The sequence below is a fragment of the Mandrillus leucophaeus genome, unplaced genomic scaffold (assembly GCF_000951045.1).
Source record: "Mandrillus leucophaeus isolate KB7577 unplaced genomic scaffold, Mleu.le_1.0 Scaffold224, whole genome shotgun sequence".
In the NCBI taxonomy this organism is placed as follows: Eukaryota; Metazoa; Chordata; class Mammalia; order Primates; family Cercopithecidae; genus Mandrillus; species Mandrillus leucophaeus.
This window is the reverse complement of record NW_012102299.1, coordinates 1,814,573-1,835,874: the sequence shown is the minus strand read 5'-3', so window position 1 is coordinate 1,835,874 and position 21,302 is coordinate 1,814,573. Positions and strand designations below refer to the sequence as shown.

Sequence of the window (21,302 nt, the reverse complement as noted above, 5' to 3'; positions counted from 1 at the left end):
TCTGCCTTAGAAATGCACTTTCACCTTTCTGAGACAGCTGGCTATTTTTGGTCATAAGGAACCTGCTAAGGATGCCCATGTGGCTTGGAAAGCAGAACTGACACAGATCTGAAGTCACTGGACAATCCCAGCTCCACATATTGTCTTTCATTTATTTTTCCTCCCACATACCTGGAAGGATTGACTTGAGTCTCAAGTGCTCACTCTAGTTCCAGCTCAACCAAGAACCATGTCCTTTCCATTTAAAAGGTGAGATGACAAGAGTGCACCTATTTACAAGTCCCGGGAGAGAGGAGGGGAAGGTCTAGAAAATGGAATAAGATTTCAGACCATTCTCATTTTGTCCCTGTGGTATTGCTGATATAATAAATCCAACTTCCCTCCCGCCACACACAGAAGTCAGGCAATTTCTCAGCAGATGCTACAAATTTCCCTCTATGCCAGTCCACTGTGCAACAACCTAATCTATCCTACTCAGGTTACTACTCTTTCTGCTTCATTCAATGTCCAGTTGCTTCTGAGACTAATCCAACTCTGAATACAGAATGTTTTTTCTAGTTAACATGAATGTAAGAAATCAGAGAACATTAGCCAAGCAAGACAGTTCCTCCTACTATGACTGAATATGCATTCCCAAGTGAAATACAGATAATAAATACCTACACTGTGCTTAACAGGTGCCAGCACTATCCTAAGAGCTTTCATAAATTAACTCATTTTAATCCTCACTATAATCCCCACAAAGTAGGTGCTATTGCTATTGCCATTTTATGAATGGAGAAATTGAGGCACTGGGGGGCTAAAGAACAACCTTGAAGGTTGTTCAAGATCTTATAAGTGGTAACTCTCAGAGCCATGTAAAACCTAGCAACGTGGCTCCATAGTCCATACTTTCAGCCGCTATAGTTGACAATTTCGCATCAGGCTACCTCTTTCTAAATTTGATAAATTTGTTTTAACAGGGATACATTTCAAAAACACAAAATTGAGTGAAAAATAAGATGCAAAGAGATCAGCAGAGTTAGATACCGTTTATATAGATGTTTAAAACACTCAAAACCATTACATATATGTTAAGAATGTAAACACATGGACTGGAGGGACACACCAAAATCATTAAAGTTGTTACATCTGAGAAAAAAAGAATTGGAGAATAGAGCTAGGAAGGGTTCTAATAATTTTAATTGCATCACTAATATTTAACTTCTTCATTAAAAAAAACCTGAAATAAACATGATATAAAGTCAGCAAATTTTTTCATTCTAAGTTTTAGGTGTATTGGTGTTTGTTACAGTATTCTCTGAACATTTCTGTATCTTAACCTTAAAAACAAACTACATATATTTTTTATTCTATTCCTTCCCGTGCCTTCCCAATTCCAATGCCAGGCACTCTACTTCCAGTTGAAGTCATGGAATCCATAAGTATTGCATTTTGGAAAACAAAATCGTAATGATGACTCATCTAGGGTTAGTTAGCCTAACAGTAACTACAAATAGAATATTTCCAGCTGAGTGTGATGAAAACAATACAACAACGAATCCACTCAACTAGAATTTGAACTGAGCACACGTACACAATGACAGCAGCCAACCATAATTGCCAGAGAAGATAACCTACAAACAAAAATATTTGGGAGAATTTATTTCTACTCAAAACATAGCAGTCTCTGCTAGAACAATGATAAAGCTGTTTACGAATGACACACTTCAGACATCATTAATATCTTAATTAGGATCAGTTTTGCTCACCTGTTATCTCCCTTATCAGACTATGAGTTCTTTTAAAATAGGGTTCATGCAGGCACATTGCTTGGCACATGACACAGGTCTTAGTAATGCTGGTTGAAGAAAACATGTAAATGAAGCTGTATTTCATAATGTCATTCTTTCCCAAACCTAAAACATTCAACTCTTCAAGCAGTAGGGTGACCAATGAGGCTGGCCTTTAAAATTCCTATAACTAGATAGACACCAATCTGGAAAGTGTTCGTAATTTTTGCTCCCTAGGATAGAGATTAGAATTTTCCCTTGTCCTAGAAATTACTTTGTTTTGAGAGGGACTGCCTGGTGAGTCTTTCTAATCATACAAATCTAAGTCCATTTCCTATTCTTTGTTCTTGAAAATCCCCCCTCCCACCACCACCATTGTAACAGATGCTTCCAACAAGGTGTTAAGTATTTTGTTTAGTAATTTACATTGGGTATATTTTAAGCAGAACCAAGTCTAAGCAGACTTAAAAATTTTTCCTCTGCATTTGGCTGTCCTATTTGAAAATCCTTGTTTATCATTCTTAGAAGAACCGTCTTATTTTTCCTAAAAGTCTGTGAGAATGGATCATCCCAAGAAGAGCATGCCTCTTTGCAATCTATGTTGTATAACAGATAATGGAAAGGTGTAATGCTACTTGGGCCGGACTCCTCGTGTTTCTCGTCCAATATTTAAAATGAAATAATTCACACACGTAGAAATGTATAGATAACTACTGTGATTACTTTCTCTGGACCAGCAGTGGACAGACTGTGTAGATTACTGTGATTACTTTTCTGTACCAGGAGTGGCCCGACCATGCCCTGTGGTACAAGTGTCTCTCCTAAAAGACAGAGATGCTCCACCTTCAGTCATGTGGCAGTAAGAAAAGCAACTAACGTTGGAATGGGAGCAGGAATTTTCTCTATGGAATTGGGAGTAGCGCCTAATTGCTAGAGGAAACAAAGAATATCCATTATGCATATCTAGGCTAGGAGTTAAAGAGAGAAGACCAAGAGGCTCTTCTAAGGACCACATGGCCTAAGGGCTGTAGAAGCAGTGATAGCTAATATCTATCTTAACATTTCCATTTCCTACACTGTAAATACACTTCTGTTTTCAGAGGATCAGGACAGGAAGCAAGCAAAAATCATATTAAAATTTAACATTGTAAATTATATAACAAACATTTTTGACCTCATTAACCTGTGACTAAAAAGTAAATTCACTTTTATTTCTCAAGTCCTGACAGCTAGGCTCATTCAGTAGATTGCCGATTTTTCATTTTCTTGCTGTTTTTCTGTCACCAAGTAATTTCTAAGAAACACTGCAAGTATTTATACATTCCACAGATTTATCCTGGTGTTAATTTGACGTATCCACCAACTTCCCTCACTCAGAACCACTGAGATGCAAGAACTTTGCCACTCTCCTCTTTCAGTCTTAAGAAAAACCAGACTGTGGGTCTTTGGAATAATTTGCTGAATTCCCACAGAAAACAGTTGGCTAGAGAAGCACCTCTCTAGAAAAGTAAACTTTCTAGATAAAAAATAATTGGAAAAAGAGTAAACTGTCTAGACTCAAATCCTATGTCACTACACAGCTTTAGAACAAAGGTCTTCCATACTCTTGAAACTCAAAAACAAAATCTTTTTTTCAAAAAGATGTTTCCTTGCTAAGATAAAGAGAACAAGAAATACAAAAGGTGGACTTTCTGAAAAATCTAGCAACATAAGAGAGGGTTGAAAATGGATCACCATAGACTATTCAGTAGTAGTGTTACTATGCTGAATTCCGAAAAAATCAGTGATCCAAAGTCACTTAAAAGACTATCACCCAAGTTATACGTTACAGCCAAATCACTCCCCAATACCATTTTACATTCTTTTATCAATGAAAAACCAAATTGAATTTTTTTCTGAATTCTATGGATATGGTGATTGTTAGTTTTTGTTGTTGTTGTTTGTTTGTTTGTTTGTTTAAGAGTCTTGCTCTGTCGCCCAGGCTGGAGTGCAGTGGCGCCATCTCGGCTCACTGCAAGCTTCCGCCTCCCAGGTTCACGTCATTCTCCTGCTTCAGCCTCCGGAGTAGCTGGGACTACAGGCGCCCACCACCACACCTAGCTAATTTTTTTTGTATTTTTAGTAGAGACAGGGTTTCTCCGGGTTAGCCAGGATGTTCTCAATCTCCTGACCTCGTGATCTGCCACCACGGCCGGCGATTGTTAGTTTTATGGAAATACACAGAAATCTCACAAATGCAATAGGCTATATATACACTCCTATTGCTTTTTACCAGAATAAAGGTCTGTCTTAAACAATAAGGAAAAGTTCAACATACAGATCAAATTTTCAAACATACTCAAAGATTTAGTATTGGTGCACATTGTTTGCCATAAATTAAGAGAAGGAATAAGTTAGGTTAAACCATCCACTCACAGCATGCATTTGGTATTTTATAACACCGGGAAGGATGAGTGGCAAGAAAAAGAGGAGTAGAAAAAGTACTGACTACTTGTCCAGGATTTCACAGGTTAAGCACCTTACAGACATTAATACGTTTAATCCTGAGAACACTCCTATAAACTAAGCATTATTATTAAGCCCCATTTCATGTATGAGTCACAGGAAAACCAGGAAACTAGCCCAGTTACACAGTCAGTGAGTGCCAGAGCCAGGACATAAATCCCTGCTTTGTCTACAAGACCTTTCTTCAACCTCTAGATTCTGCCTCCCACTGAATTCCCCAAATGTGTGCCCCAAGGGCTGTCTGGTGGCCTTATGGAGTTCAATCGGCTGCATACCCTATTTAGGAGCAATTTAACTCTTGGATTTCAAATACGATGTACCTAATTTTCAACCTTTGCCTTGAACTCTTATCCAGCCACCAATGACATGACCTCAGGAGGTTCTTTCATTCTTCCATCACTTCCATTTAGCATGTAAAAAACAAAAACAAACAAACATAAACTTTCCATTAAACCAACTCTCCCTCACTCAGTCTCTGCCAATGTTATCACTCAACAACTGTTTCATTTATTCTTATCCCTTCTTCAACATCAGTTTTCCTCTTCTCTAAAACCCTGAAATACTCCTTGACATTATGATTCATTTAGGCATTTAAACATAGGAATCTATAACTTACGGTGGCATGATTTACAGAATAACTGGTCCTTAAAAATTGCATTAGAAATTCTAATTATCTTTCAAACACCACTCTCTGGAATTGTGTTCTGCCCCTCCCCACTTCTTTCTCACCACTATAGACTCTTCTGCTGTCTGTACGTAACCTCCCTCCATCTTCAATTATACGGCGCCAAAACTTAGGGTACAAGAAGAAAGGAGTAATTTCAGAGACTTTTAAGTACCATATTTGTTTCTTGTGTCATGTAACAACGAAAATCTCAAAATGTGCTCTATGCTTACTTCAATATAAGAGAAGGGAGAATCAACGTAATTGTATGCCCTTCCGCAAGGGTGAGAGATGCTCCATAGTGAAGAGCGACAGCTAGTGGTCAGTGGATGGAGTAGCACACTGCTCAATTCCTGGGGTCTTCACAGGCAAAGAGAGGGTAACACTGAAGTTGGTTCAGACCAGAGGAAGTTTTAGTTGTACTCTACCCTGTCTCTCCTTCTATGCCGTTCCTGCAAGGTTGCTTATCACCAGTGGTAGGTACTAGGGACACTCTGACACTGAAACTGTAGAGCCAATAAGTGAGGCCAATACCCCAAGTTGAATCTCTAATGAATTTTCCAAAAAGCAGAATTCATTCATGTAATCTAAAATATTTTTGTACTCCTTAAAGGTGGCAAGCACCAGGCTAAACACTAGACATAAAATTAAGGGGAGAAAAGATCTGCCACCCTTAAGGAGATACAATGGATGGATGGATAGATAGATAGATAGATAGATAGATAGATAGATAGATAGATCATATATGGAGATATATATTGACATATATATGTCAATCTAAATGTCAAGCAAAGAAATTGGTTGAGTTGATTATCCCCCCCACATATAAGTGACTACTAACACATATAAGTGACTACTACACAGCCATTCAAAATACTTTGAAGAGTATTTTAACATGGAACACACTGTTGATATAATGCTAGGTTTAAAAAAGAAAAGTTTATAGAAGAATATATGGTATAATACTATTTTGTAAAACAAAATGGATATCAAATGTAAATAGTAGTTATCTAGGGTGAGAACATGAATAGTTTTTATATTCTTTTTGCTTATCTGTATTTTTTTCAAATTACTAGAATGAATTTGTACTATCTTTATAATTAGAAAATGCATAAATGCACAAACATACTTTTTTTTAAAGAAATGATCAAATGTGATCACACATTGCAGTTGGGGCATCAGCATATGGGAAAAACAGGATTATCCTTCAATCACAGGATGGGAAAATGGGATAGCCTGGACATCGAAAACCAAGAAAAAGTGAGGGTACTTGTTTCTCTCTTTTTAAGTATTGGACTGCAAAACCGGACACACCATGTCACTGTTTCACATACTCCAACATACATAAAAGCTGCAAAGCAAAGCTGTGATTCTACTTCCTCAACTAAAAACTAAAGAAGTAAAAGTTGGTTAGAGAAGCACCTCTCTAGAAAGTAAACGTTCTAGATAAAAAATAATTGGAAAAATAGTAAACTGTCTACACTCAAATCCTATGTCACTACACAGCTCTAGAACAAAGGTCTTCCATACTCTTGAAACTCAAAAACAAAAAGATGTTTCCTCGCTAAGATAAAGAGAACAGGAAATACAAAAGGTCAAAAAAATATGAAACAAGGTTTAACCCACATTGGTTATCAAATAAATGCAAAGGAATATGTTTTTCTAATACCTAATAAAGATTTAAAACACACACATATGCCATAGTGTATCATAGCACAGAAAAGGTACACAAGGCAGAAGGGGTTGAAGAACAGTATTATATGGTTGGTAGGAGTGTACGTCACTAGAGGACATATCAATACCCTTAAGAGTATTTATGATTCCTCAGAGTTTAAAACAGAAATACCATTTGACCCAGTAATTACATTATTGGGTATATACCCAAAGGAATATAAATCATTCTACCATAAAGACACATGCACATGTATGTTCACTGCAGCACTGTTGACATTGCAAAGACATGGAATCAACCTAAATGTCTATCAGTGGTAGACTGGATAAAGAAAATGTGGTACATTCACCATGGAGTACTATGTAGTCATAAAAAAGAACGAGATTATGTTCTTTGCAGCAACATAGATAGATCTGGAGGCCATTATCCTAAGCGAACTAACACAGAAACAGAAAACCAGATACTGCATGTTCTCACTTATAAGTGGGAGCCAAACAAAGAAGACATAGAAACATTAAGAGGGGAACCAAGGACACCAGGGCCTACTAGAGAGTGGAGGGTATGGGGAGGGTGAAGATCAGAAAACTTTCTATTGGGTCCTATGCTTAGTACCTGAGTAATGAAATAACCTGTACACCAAATCCCTATGACACACAATTTACCTATATAACAAACCTGTACATGTACCCCTGAACCTAAAACAAAAGTGAAAATAATTTTTAAAAAAGCATATCTATGCCTTTGAAAGTTACACACTGTAAGAGTTAATATTTGCTATCTCACTTTCCACAGTTACTTCTTGGCCCACAAAAGAGGCACTTCTGCCTTTCCCAGAGTATTGGAAATAAGAGTCTTTACCCTTCCGCCCATTCTTCTCACTCTTTTCCAGGGAAGAGAAAACTTTTGCGCGTTTGGTGAGATCAGTGGGGGGGAAACTGAACACGTGAGGTGCAGCCTGTTGTTTCTTTCTCTGTGGATCAGCCTGGCCACAGGCTGGACACATTCTGAGCTGCTGAGTAGGCACTAATGGGTCAGGACCTCGACCTGCTTTTACAGGCAGATGTGGAGTCCAAATCTCTCTGACACTACTATTGGGGTTCAACAAAGATGAGGCGGGAATTATCAGCAGATGAGTCCTCTCTGTAGACCCAGACCTTCCCTCTGGTGAGTTAGACGTGCCAAGATTTAGTTTTGGGAGAAAGGTGCTAAGTTCCATTTTGATCATCTCCAATCTAGTATTCCAGCAATCGACTAAGAAGGTGGATAGCCATCTGTTTGACAAGTTTCTCTATTTTCTCAGTTGTCTGGAACTCAGAATGAAGGAGGGAGCTCAAAGGAAGAAAATGAAAGAAAAGTTATTACTGATATCTTCCCCCAAGCCCACAGCTCATAAAAAAAATCTAAATATCAAACGACATTGAGTACACTGATAAGTATGGTATAGACCTGTAATGTAATTTAAAATCATGTTTACGAGAATCTTTCGTAAAATGGCATATCCATTAGTATTTTTAAATACAGACAGGCTTAAAAAGAAACGAAAATGATTCACTATTGCCCACCTAGTTACACCCTTACTTATATTTAAATAAAGCCAATATGTACACATCATTAGAAACAGCACAGAAATGCAAAAAGCTAAAACGGGAAAGCCTCTTTCCCGCTGCTTCAGAAGTTTCTCTCCTCAAGTAATCATTACTAACAGCTGCTTGTAAATCCTTCTGGAAAAAATATATGTTCCAAATATTTCAATATATGTACCTCTTTCCATATTTAGAATAATTGTTCAGTCCCATAGAAAGGAAACAAACACCACATATTAATGTTTGTGTGATAACTTTTGTTTAAAAACTTCACATGCATAGAATGGAAGAGATTATATTGGGGTTATAGATTTATAAGAGATTTTTTTACTCTATGGAGATTTTACATTTTCAAAGTCTCGTGCTATCATCAGAAAACTGCATAATCTGAATATATATATATAATATATATATCACTAGTTTTTAATTATAAAAGAAACACATTTTAAATAAAAATTTAAATAATATAAACACATGTAAAGTAAAAAGCTAGTCTTCCCAGCTGTCAAATTCCCTAAAGGTAACTGCAGTTAATTGAAAAATCACAGAATTATAAATGTGCGAAGGAAATTTTATTTCTTATCAAGGGTAACAGCCTGCTAGGTGGCCATTCTTGTAGACTGGTAAGTGTAGCTCTGGCAAAGACCAGAGACAGGACCTTCAAAAGAGGAGGGGTTGGGCTAGGAGCTTTATGCTAAATAGGTTGGCTAAATATAGCTATTCAACAGGTTATAGGAGGAGTTATGAATATTCATGAAGGTAGTTCTGATGCATGCATACTGAACAAATATGCATGTAACATATGACCTATGTTCACTTTGGGATGGAGGCTTAACATTAAGTGTATTACAACTGGACCCAGTGGGTCAAAAGGTAAAGCAGGGACAGGAAGGAAAGCACTCAAGTACACAGCTTCTGTAAGCCAGCCAGAGCCAGTGCATGGTCATGGTCTCTTATCAGGAGAAAGTTACTGATGTCAATCTCTTGTCCAATCAAAGCTACAGTTATCACTTGTGCAAGAGAAGTTGGGGGTCAGTTAGAATTTGGTGGAGCTGTAATTGCTCAACATTGCTTATCTCAAAGCCAGTGCCTGTTCAGCTGCTAGAGAAAAACAAATACCTTGTGGCAGTTAGAACATAGTTTATTCTTTTTTTGGTTTTTTTGTTTTGTTTTGTTTGTTTGTTTCATTTTGTTTTGAGATGAAGTCTCCCTCTGTAGCCCAGGCTGGATGGAGTGCAGTGGCATGAGCTTCGCTCACCGCAACCTCCGCCTCCCGTGTTCAAGTGATTCTCCTGCCTCAACCTCCAGAGTAGCTGGGATTACAGGCATGCAACACTGCAACCAGCTAATTTTTTATATTTTTAGTAGAGATGGGGTTTCACCATGCTGGTCCTGAACTCTCAACCTCAGGTAATCTGCCCGCCTCAGTCTCCCAAAGTGCTTGGATTACAGGCATGAGCCACCGTGCCCGGCCAACATAGTTTATTCTTTCAGTGTAGGGGTGCATAACTTAACCCCTGCCTGGGATGACCTCAGATTCTATTTACAATTTGCTAATTTACGGCCACAAAGAATCTGTTCTGTCAGCCTTATGATCTCCATTTTAACATTAATGCTGGTCAGTGGTGTCCAAACTGCAAAACAGAGGGGATATAACAGGGCAAATCTGACCTCCCATCTAGTCACGGCCATGAACTCAGTGTTTAAGGCTTTTAAGGCTTTTCCGGGGTAAGCCTCTTGGCTGAGACAGGGTTCATTCAATCACTTAAGGGGCTTAGCCTTTAGTTGTAGTTTATACTGCCATTAGCAATTTTTAATGCATTTGACCAAATACACACACACACACACACACAGACATTTTAAATAGATATAAACATATTTAAAATTTATACATTTTTTCAGGATAAAATAATGTACAAAGACCTAAATCTTCACCTGGGGAAGTCCCGGTTTCCTAATTTGTCTTACATAACTGTAAGGAGGAATGCTATCTTACTTTATTTCACGATAAGGTTTGCAAGCCCAAAGTTCAAAGGTAATGATTGATGTTCTCCATATTCCATACCGTGGCAGTTTTAGAAAATGCAACCCCAACTTTTCACTCTCCTTTTCACCACTTTCAGGTAATCCCCAGGCTGCTTGTGACCAGAAGACTGTCACCAGGCTGAAAGGGCTATTACTGCCCAGAATTCCTGATCTCAATTAATCTTCTGGCCTCAGCCTTTGAGGAACTGGAACCACAGGCACGTCTACTATCTCTAGTCAATGACTTATTTGCAGAATGGTGGAATGAGTTGGGGTAAAAGGATCATCATCATCATTTTGAGAATGGCTTCATAATGACTGTAACTCTGTATCCACCCACAAGTTCCTTAGGGCCAAGGTCAGATGCTGAACCAAGATGGCGATTCACTGGTTCTCAAGTTTCTTCAAGTTAAGCAAATAATTAGTGCCTTAGAAAAATGATCCAGCTAGCAACAACCCCTCTCCCCTCAAAAAAAGAGATTCATTTTGTGTCACTAAGTTTTATTTAAAGACCATGCAATCGCATCCCAGCTGGCTTCATTGAAGTAACAACGTGGGCAATCAGTGACACCAACTGCAATGCTATCGTTTCTATAAACAGTAATGAGTGGAGGGGGTAGGTCGGTACTAGAAGCTTATGTATAAACAAGAAAGATCATTTCAGAAAGAGAGATTGTCTCAAAAAGAGTCACAGTATCTTTCTGATAGGCACCCTATGAAATGCAAATGCCCCACATTTAATGGCATCAGAAGAAACGTTCAAACATGACATTCATAATATTGTGCAGTGAAAATTACATGGCATAAAGATAACAATTGCATACACTAAATTAGACAAAGAAAAAGAATTCCATTGTTTTAAGACACTCCATAGAAATTGAGAGAACAGATCTAGAAGTACTCACTGGATGTCCCTTTATAACTCTGGTACCACGGAATAGAACTTGCACCTTTCTAAGAAGCTGATTTCTAATATATCTGGCTGTAAATAAATGGATTTACGTTGAAGCAAGAGCAGAGAAAAGATATCACGTAGGTAACTTTGCAGGATATCTGAATATGGACAAAGCTAAGTAGACTTGAATTGAGTTGTAGGGTAATTGCCTTTTGTAAAAAATTGCTTCTTTTTATATCTTCATCTTAGTTTTATTCAAACACATTTTTCCAGTAAAATATACGGAGATACTACTCATTTCCATTAAAGCTCTCATCTGTCATACCCCAGCACTTCCCTGTGAACTCCTAAATGCTTTTCAAGCTCAGGGAGATTATCGCGAATCTTAGACTGAATTAATTATTCCTTCCTTGAGGTGATTATTACCATTAAACATTAAATCAAATAAGGGTTCTTGAACTGAAACAAACTGAGACTCCTAATTACTTCATTTTGGCACTTTGACCTTGTTTGATACCTTTAGCTTATAGGTATAGATCTCTCTGCTGAGTCTCTATTGCCTAAAACACAAGCTAGATACAATCAATCATGAAGGATTTTTTTTTTGCTAAATTGGAAAATGGCAATCTCTGAAGCAAGAGACATATTTCTCTAACTTTCTACTCTCGGATGGAGAGGGAAAGAAAGAAGGGAGGGCTGGCAATTAGGACGGTGAATTGGCATGGTGCAAGTATCCTAGGTTTCAGAAAAAGTCTGCGTTCCCTTCTCTCTTCTTTTGTGCTTAACACAGAGCCAGGCAAATGGATTGCTGGCCCATGACCCAGATGGGAGCATTGAGCCTATCCTTTCACCATAAACTACTCCACTGATACTCTTCCCAATGCGCACAACTCTTTGTTTATAAGTTGAGAGAAGAAAAGGAGCATTTATTTGCAGTTTCCATTGCCAGGCAGAACTGCAGCAGTGATAAAAGCTACCACATTGTCACTGCTTTCCAGGCAATGGGGATAACATGATTGTGAGCAGCAAAAGGTAATTTTCACATTTTATAGTAAGTAGAAAGGAACGACTGAGTTTTTCAGTCTTGCAATTAAATTACAGTCTTACAATTAAATTACAATTAAATTGTTAAATACAATTACAATTAAATTACTTTGAAAGAATAATCTCAAAGTTCTTGAAAAACATCAGCGGGGATTAATTACGCCTTTGGAAAACAGATCAATATCACTGAAGGACTAAGGCACCAACTAGCCTGAGGACACACACTAACTAGAATTGTAATAACAAAACCTCATAATTTGGTATGCTAAGCTAATTATCAAAAGACTACAAACAGAAATCAATACATCTATTTATTAGATACTACACGTGGTATCATAGAGAAACTAGAGCACTTTAACTAAAAAGAGTCTGCAACACAGATCAGTAACTCTCCATTAAATCTTATTATTTAAGCTGCACTGCCTTATCATATCAACCAAGGCAAGCTAGATAATACACTAACTTAAACATTGAAGTTACTCACAAAAAGAGGTTGTAACTTTTTATTTGCATTAAATGTCCATCATGGGTCATATGGCGGGGCTCTTCATCACAGATACTCAGGCACACAGGCTAAGGGTACACACTGCCTTGAACGTCAGCAGCAGCAAAGAACCTCAGGTGAGTTGTGCTCAGGCTATGAAAGCTTCCAGTATGTCACTTCTGCTCACATTTCATTTGCCTGAGGCAAGTCATACGGCCACACCTAACTTCCAATGAATGGGATAATGCCATCCAACAATATGCCCAGCAGGAGGATCCAAAATACTGGGTGAAAAGTGCTAATGACAACTCAACAATGAGAAATGAACAGCCTCATTTAAAACTGGTCAAAAGACATTAAGAGACACCTCGCCAGAGAAAATACACAGATGGCAAGCAAGGACATGAAAAGATATTCAATATCATATGCCATTAGAGAATTGCAAATTGCGTCAATAATGAGAACTTACTCCACACTTATTAGAATGCCCAAAATCCAAAACATTGACGACACTGACAAGTATGTGGAGCACCAGGAACCTGCATTCATTGCGGGTGGGACAGCCAAATGGTACAGCAACTTTGAAAGACAGTTTGACACTGTCTTACCAAACTAAACACTGTTACTATACAATCCAATAGCTGTGCTCCTTGATATTTACCCCAATAGGCTGAAAACTTATGTTCACAGAAAAACACGCACATGGATGTTTATAGCAACATTATTCTTCATCATTTCCAAGTCTTGCAGCAGCCGAGATGTTCTGTAATAAGTGAATGGATAAATAAATTGTGGCACATCCAAGTAATGGAATATTATGCAGTGCTAAAAAGAAATAAGCTATTACACCACGAGAAGACCTGGAAGAAACTTAAATTCATATTACTAAGTGAAAGAAGTCAATATAAAAAGGCTATACACTATCTTATTCCAACTATATGGCATTCTAGAAAATAGAATGCCAAATCACTAAACTATAGTGATAGTAAAAAGACCACAGGTTTTCAGGGGTTAGGAAAGACAGAGTTTGGGGTATGTGTTTTCTTGTAGGATCGTTGAGCTATTTTTGCCTAGAGTGTTTCAATTCCATATCAAGGCCACTTGATGTGATTGTTTAGCTCAGTCTCCAGGTATCTGATCATCCTTCAGGCTACCAGGCTGAGAAGCCCCTGAGTAAATAACACAAAAGAGTCATGACTATACACAGAAGGAGGTTGATTTTCTGGGATAGCCCAAGTGATAACACAGGCAAGCAAGCAAGCAATTGCGTGTACACACACACACACACACACACACACACACACACCTGCCACTACTACTACTACTACTACTGTAGGGACCTACTGCCAAAAATGCTGCCCTTCTGTTTCACGTTGAGGCCTAACCCAGCTTTCTCAGGAGCCTGGTTAAGACAGGAATTCCTCTTCTACAACATTATAATGGTCTTTCCTGCTGAGGTGATGAGAAACCTGCAATCTTAGCAACACTCGGATGGATTGCTTCCACTTTTCCCCCGACTACATTTTGAGAGGACTGGGAACAGGCATTAGCTATTGTTTTAATTGCTACTCTTCTGTGAGCCTTTTTCTTTGTAAAGGTTCTATTTCTAGAGAAAGATGCACTTGCTTTACTTTCCCTTTGAACTAAATACTTAATATTTTATCAGATTAATACAAGTGCCATTTAACCTGAGCAATATTGTTTAGCATCTTAAACTTCATATCTTTCATTTAATGGATGAGCTCTACATGCTGAAAACAATTTCATTTTGAGAAATGGAGAAATAAAAAGGATCATAAGGGACCCAGAATTTAGCCTTAAACAATCCATTCAACCTTGTCTAAGACTGTCTTCCATTTGATAGCTTATGCCCATCCTACTGCAGTACCAAGGACTTAGAAACTAATATGATGGATAAACTAGACAAGACATTCATATCTGATAACATAGAGGAAAGACAGGAGCAATAACATATTTTAATGATACTAAAAAGCTCAAAATAAATGATTAGTTTGTATTTTCTTAGTACCATTCATTTAATAAAACAAATAAAATATCAAAATGCTTATAATTCCAACTATTCAGCAGTCTGTTAGGAGAATCTTTTAATCTATTGTAACAAATTATGTCACTTCCCTTCTGTGGGCCTCACCTCCCTCAACTGTAAAATAATGGAGAAGCAGCAGCTGGTATAAAACTTTGTTATCCATGCCGACATTGTTTAAATATTACTTAAGTTCTCCATAAGTTAGTTTTAAAAATTGGAGTTGTTCATTTGAGTTCTATTTTTATACATTTGCTCCATGAAAAAAAAAATTTGATATCATTACCTCAATTTGCATATGCACACTGGGCATGGCAATATTACATGAAAAATTGCTGTGAGGTCATGCTAATGGCACAGGCCATATGAAAAAAAATCTCTTTAAAATAGAACACAATAATAAAAGACCTAAAATATACTAAGCATATGGTATATAATAGGCTATAATAGGTATATATATATAATATATAGTTGTATATATAATAGGTATATAATATAAAGTTCTTAGAACAGTGCCTGGCATACCATGAGAGCTCGACTAAATCTTTAGCTGCTATTGATTCATTTAATGTTTACTACAATCTATTAGGTAGGTACCATTATTATAGTAATTTACATTTATGCACTAATTCGGAAACAGCAAGGCCATGTTAGTTACACAAGATCATAAGTTTAAAAGAGTCACAATTTTCTAAAAGGTAATTTGTTCCAAGAAACAGTCTCCTGATACATAACCATATATTACCTCTGCCTGTGGAAAGGGTGGGAAGGAAACTTCACTACTTGGAACTAAATACCGTTTTACAAGAATTTCTCTACCCCACTAAGTAAAATTGCATATATAAATAAAACACAAGTTTCCATAGAATCACTGTTAAACCTAGGGTATAGTCAAATATGTATTTTAAAAAACAGGCTATGTCTATCATTTTCACTGTTATAAGATAAAAATAATGAGTTTCAAAGATGGGTAGTGACTTATTGAGACTGTTACAACTAAATCGGTCCCATACTTGCAACAAACTATGCTGTCCAATCACATAAGTTAACCCTTCTATTTGGCTCTATCGCTATTTGGGAAACTGACTCTGCAGGTAAATTGAATATCTTTCCTAATTTGACATGAGAGACTGCCCTGTCTTCATTACATACCCTACACAGTTTTAAATTTTTCACTCCTAAGAGACATATATCCAAGTTATAATCTATTCATATTACATTTACTGTCGACCAGGAAAAATGAAATGATAACACACATCTGTACTGGCTTCTTGAAATATGTATATCAAAACACGAAACTTTAACATAAAGACACTTCGTTTAGAATATAGTGGTATGATGCCTTTCAGTACTTACAAATATAATGCAAAAAAGAATGTATAAATAATCTTCTGAACTACCTGGAAGTAAAAACAAGATCTTGTTGCTGATTTCATTTTGAAAGTGTGTTCAGCAATTTCATAAATTAGCTCTTCTTAAGTAGTTTTCTATTTAATTATAATTAGTTCCTTTTAAGTAGTTTTATATTTCATTTATACTGATGAGTAACCACAAAGTCAAAGATCTAAAAGAATGAATGAAACCTACATATATTCTAATCTTTCCAAATATAATTTTCATAGCTCGAGAACAGAGTGAAAATAGGTGCCATAACCAAATGAATCAGACTCTCCAAAATAACATATGGAGTTTTAAACACGAAATCTTGTATAATGTTGTTAAATTTTTGAAAAGTAAAGTTATTTGGAATTCATGGACCAAAAACGTATATTTTTTGGCAAAAAGGCACTTGTTTGGATGTATTAGGGTGTCATTGTTCTCTCCCCACACCCCACTCCCAGTTTGTAAAAGGAAAATCAAAAGACACAGAAACTGAATTCGCACTTGCAAGATTAATAGACACATCACTTTAAAGATAACTTATACAAACCTTTTAAAGAACCTTAAACAATTAGAGATAGACAATGGAGGAAACGTGGTGAGACGGCACACCATTTTGCAAGACTTCAGCAGAAAAGAGTCACACTTATTTGATATTAGTTTGGTGGGTTTTTTGTTTTGTTTTGTTTTGTTTTCAGTAAGTTTTTAATGGCCTTTCTCAATATCTCGGTTCATTCAAAGGGTCTGATTTTCATTCTTTTCCTCCCTGGAGTCTTTCCCGGGGGACCGGGTTGAAGCCCAAGACTAACGGGGACCCTCATGCTTCAGCGCCAAGGACAGAAATCGCTCAATCTCCAGGGCAAACGTACCCCTAACCACCGCCAGATGTCTACTTTTCAGACAAAGCAAGAAAAAGAAAAGATACCTGCCTTGCCAGCCATCTGTTTAAAAGTCCCCTCTCCTGTGGAACGCACGAGCAACTTTTTGGAGACACTGAACAACTCCAAGCCGCGCGCCGCCCTCACAAATGGCAAGGAGGGGTCCGCGAGAAGGTGGGAACGCAGGTCACAGCCAGCAGCGCTCGGAGAGAGACCCGCAGGTTTCAGCCCAGGCGCGCCCGGCGAAAGCTAACGCGCTCCCCCTACAACGCGTCGATGACTTCAGGGATTTAAAGAAAAAAAAATACCCACAGACAGAACCAGCGGAGGGGCCCCAGTCGGGAAACGCCTTCCCTCCGACACAAGCAGCGCCGAATCAAGCAGAGGAGGGCGGCGGAGAGGGCCCCGGGAGAAGGGAGGGGGGCATTCTGCAGTGTTTTGGGGCTGGGGAAAGAACATGTTCTCACCACTTGGGCTGTCGCTGGACCTCAGGCTCCTTCCACAGAGACACTGCAGCATATGCACTCCTTTCTTCAGAGAAAGCTCAAGAATCTTCATGGAGAAGCGCGTGTGTGGGGTTGGTCAACTCCCCGCCCACCTGCGCTAGTCGTCCAACCAACAGGCGGCCTGTCTTCGGCAGCCGGGTCCCGAGTCCATCGCGCGCGCCCAGGTGGAGGGGAGTTCGCACATGGAGCGGGAGGGCGCCCGGGCGCCGGCAGGGGGCGAGCCGGGACGAGGAAGTGCCGCTCCGCCGGGGGCAGCCCTCCGAGAGCCAGAGGCGCCGCCACCCCTCGGGGGGCTCGAACGCGGCCCCTTGAGACCTTCCGGAGGCGACGGCTGGTCTGAGGACGACGCGGAGGACGTCACTGCGGGTCGGTGCTTCCTTACAGGTGCCTTCTGGACCAGGGGCCGTGGCACCTCCCCTGCTCCTGCCCTCGGCGCCGGACCCTGTGCCCTGGGAGCCTACCTCGGTGTCCCAGCCGTCCCGGGCTCGGGGCGCTGAGAACGCTGCGCGGCTTCGAGCCCGGAAGGCAGCGGTCCCGCGAGCTCCGCGCGGCCCAGGGCGACTCCGGCTTGGGAATCCGGCGGAAGGGAAGCACCGCAGGGAGGGCTGGACCCCGGAGGCTGCAGAGCGTCAGAAGCGACTCTAGGGAACTAGGGGGTGGGGTAGGGAGGCGGGGACGTGGAAGAAAGAAAGCTCTTGGGTGCTGGCTGTGAAAAGTCAGGTGTGCGTAGGCGTGGACAGAGTGCCGATGTGGGAGTCTGGACACCTGGGTTTTCTGGTCGGGGCTCTGTGTCCTTGGGTAAGTCACTTACCACCCTGGGCGGCTCCCCGTCAATCTGGGTGGGGAAGAGGGTGTGACATAGAGGATTGGCAGCGGCGTGCTTGTTTGTCCCCGTGCCTTTCAGGCTCTTGGAAAAGCTTAGCATAGGTGCAGTGGGAAGTGGGGCTAGAAGGGACAGAGGGAGAGGAGGCAGGTGAGGCGGGAAATCTGAAGACAAAAGAGCGCTTCGCTTTGGCGCCAGTATTCTGGCAGGCTCTGCCTCTGCCAGCCCGCCAAGATGACCAAACAGCTTCTCCATGAGTTTAAAGATCTCGTCTAGATACCTTCCCAGCAGCCTCCTTGACTTTTTTTTTTTTTTTTTTTGGTTTCTTTTCATGATTCCAACAATGCCCTTTTGGAAGTGCAGTGAGTAAGCATGGGACGAATGCTGTCGAAGTGACAGGAAGTCACCCTATGTGGAATCTCAGGGCAAGAGGGGACCTTAGGGGACACTTAGCAATACAGCAAGTGGTTAAGAGCACAGACACTAGAGACAAGCAGCCTAAGTTCAAATTCCTACTAGGTGTGTGACCTTGAACAAATTACTTAACCTCTCTGTCCCTCAATTTTCTCATCTTTAAAAGAAAGTTAAAGATAGCATCTGTCTCATACACCCCCCGAGAGTTAAGAAAACACTTGTTATAAAGTAAATGCTAAAATAGTGTTTGCGATTATTATTATTTAGACCCCACCTCTAGGGTTGTGAATCATTTTCACTTTCCAATGAATGCCAGTGTTCATACCAGTGAATTTCTGCTGGAATAGTCCAGCTGGCAGAGAACTCAGCAGCTCCCTAGGTAATTCACTGCACGAAAACTGTTAGGTTTTCCCTGAGGTTGAGCCAACAACTGACTTCACCTTTGTTCCACCCATTGTCTCAGGGCTGCCTAGCACTAACTGGTTAGCTCTTCCCTGCAAGGGAGTAAAAATGGTTTGCATCACACCTTTCGCGGTTCCACTGTTGTTCCCTAACACTTGAAATGACGTTTGAAGTTGCCTGGAAGAAGTCTCTTCCTGTTTCCTCTCAGAGGTGATGGAAAAAAACCCAGAACATCTGGAGGGCGGCTTGAGCTTACAGCCACCACTGGGTTCACACCCTCTTAGCTCCTCTCAAAGCTCAAGCTCCAGGAAAGGTCATTTGGGGTGATTCCAAGATTCAAGAAGATATGCCTAGGCCTTTCTTTCTAGTCGCCTCTTAGTCCTGTTCAGTGGTATCACAAGCTCTTTAAGCTCCAAGGTCCTTGAAGATCTTGCTAAAGACCTCTGCACTGACATCACCGAAGAAGTTATGCAGCCCCAGGGCAACCTGAGCCATGGCCTTCATCTTTCCTGTCTCTGAGAATTAGTGAGAAACTTGGCTCATCTGGGATTCTACCCATAGAAATTCCCCACAGAGGGAGAGACAATTAGCAAAAGGAAAACATCTAAAAATAGTCCTTTGTGCTGCAGCGGAACCCAGTTTTCCAGTAGAGCTCTCCTATTCTGGAACCCAATGCCTAGAGCTATTTCCTTACTTTGAGGAAAGTGCTATTCCTGGAAAAATAGCAAATGAACAGGACAATGCCGTGGTTCCCTCGACGGAACGTGAGCAGAGTGAACAGGTCCATATGTGATTTTAAAACACATATGACCTCCTGACCATCAGTTTTTATATTTATCATAACCCTCTCTGCCTCCTGGCAAGGTTGTGGCAAGAATTCAATTAGGTAAAACATGTGAAAGTGCTTTGAAGATTTTAATTATCTTTGCAAGATAAGGTGTTTTACCAACCTCCCTGGGTTCTGGGTGTTAGACTATTAAGGTCTAATACAGTGGTTCTATTATTTGATTATAGGAAGCAATTATGTGTGACTCTTCTGACTCCACAACAGGATTGTAAACGTTTAGGATGCAGAGCGGGAAAGCCAACTCAGTACAATTAATATTCAAATGGTGTACTGTATTGTTTAAATGGCCATCACAGTGATTCTTATGACCAGAGAGGAAATAGTCCATCACAGTACTTATAAAAACAAACTGAAGTATGACATTTATAGATTTTTTTGTTGTTATTGAGCTCTCAGATGAGTTCAGAGGGCATGTAACATTTTAATGCAAAATATTTTCTTACTGTATAATATGGACATTTGATAATAGTAAGTTCATACTTTGTAAGTATAATATATATCAAAGTAAGTTTCTACTTTGTAAGTAAGTATAAAAAACTTGATCACTGGAATTGTATTACTTAGACAGTTTTTTATTTTTTAAAAAAAGGTTCTTACACTTATCAGGATTTCAATGTGCATGCTTTTTTTTTTTTTTTTTTTTTTTGAGGCGGAGTCTTGCTCTGTCGCCCAGGCTGGAGTGCAGTGGCCGGTCTCGGCTCACTGCAAGCTCCGCCTCCCGGGTTCCCGCCATTCTCCTGCCTCAGCCTCCCGAGTAGCTGGGACTACAGGCGCCGCCACCACGCCCGGCTAATTTTTTGTATTTTTAGTAGAGACGGGGTTTCACCGTGTTAGCCAGGATGGTCTCGATCTCCTGACCTCGTGATCCGCCCGTCTCGGCCTCCCAAAGTGCTGGGATTACAGGCTTGAGCCACCGCGCCCGGCTCAATGTGCATGCTTTTTAAAGCAACTCCTCATGTAATTGTCACCCACTTCCACAATTCGGCACATAGAGTACAGTCTTTCTGAAGTATCTTGAGCAATATATCAGAATTCGTTTTTACATGTATCATAACATCCCAAAACAAGACAAGACAAAACAAAACAAAATAGCCAGGAGCACATGAAGGGTAAAAAAGTGATGTGTTTTAGTTTGAACAAGAACATTCATCTTTTCTCCTTTCTGTGTATTATCCCATAAACCAAACTCAAAATTGTACTGGTAATAATATTTTTAATTTTATATTCAAGATATATTATTGTTTTAATACCGAAATTTTAAATTATGTTATCTGTCTCTAATTGAGATTTTTAAAGTTAGCCATTCTTTCTGTTCTCTAATTGACTTAGACATCTTGGACAAATTCTAGCAAGTGACTCACCAG

At 39.6% G+C, this 21,302-nt stretch overlaps 1 protein-coding gene across 2 annotated transcripts in view; it reads right to left on the bottom strand.

The window, feature by feature from the left end:
- The window catches only part of FGF12 (fibroblast growth factor 12), a 633,659-nt gene that overhangs the window by 370,239 nt on the left and 242,118 nt on the right, over window positions 1-21,302 (bottom strand). Inside the window, exon 1 of one of the 2 annotated variants that reach the window (XM_011981342.1) lies at window positions 17,414-17,653. The exons of the other annotated variant lie outside the window; for it this stretch is intronic. Within the exon in view, the coding sequence (XP_011836732.1) occupies window positions 17,414-17,504 (91 nt within the window). The 5' untranslated portion in view covers window positions 17,505-17,653. Of the gene's footprint in view, window positions 1-17,413; window positions 17,654-21,302 lie in introns of those variants that run through there. 2 annotated transcript variants of the gene reach the window in all.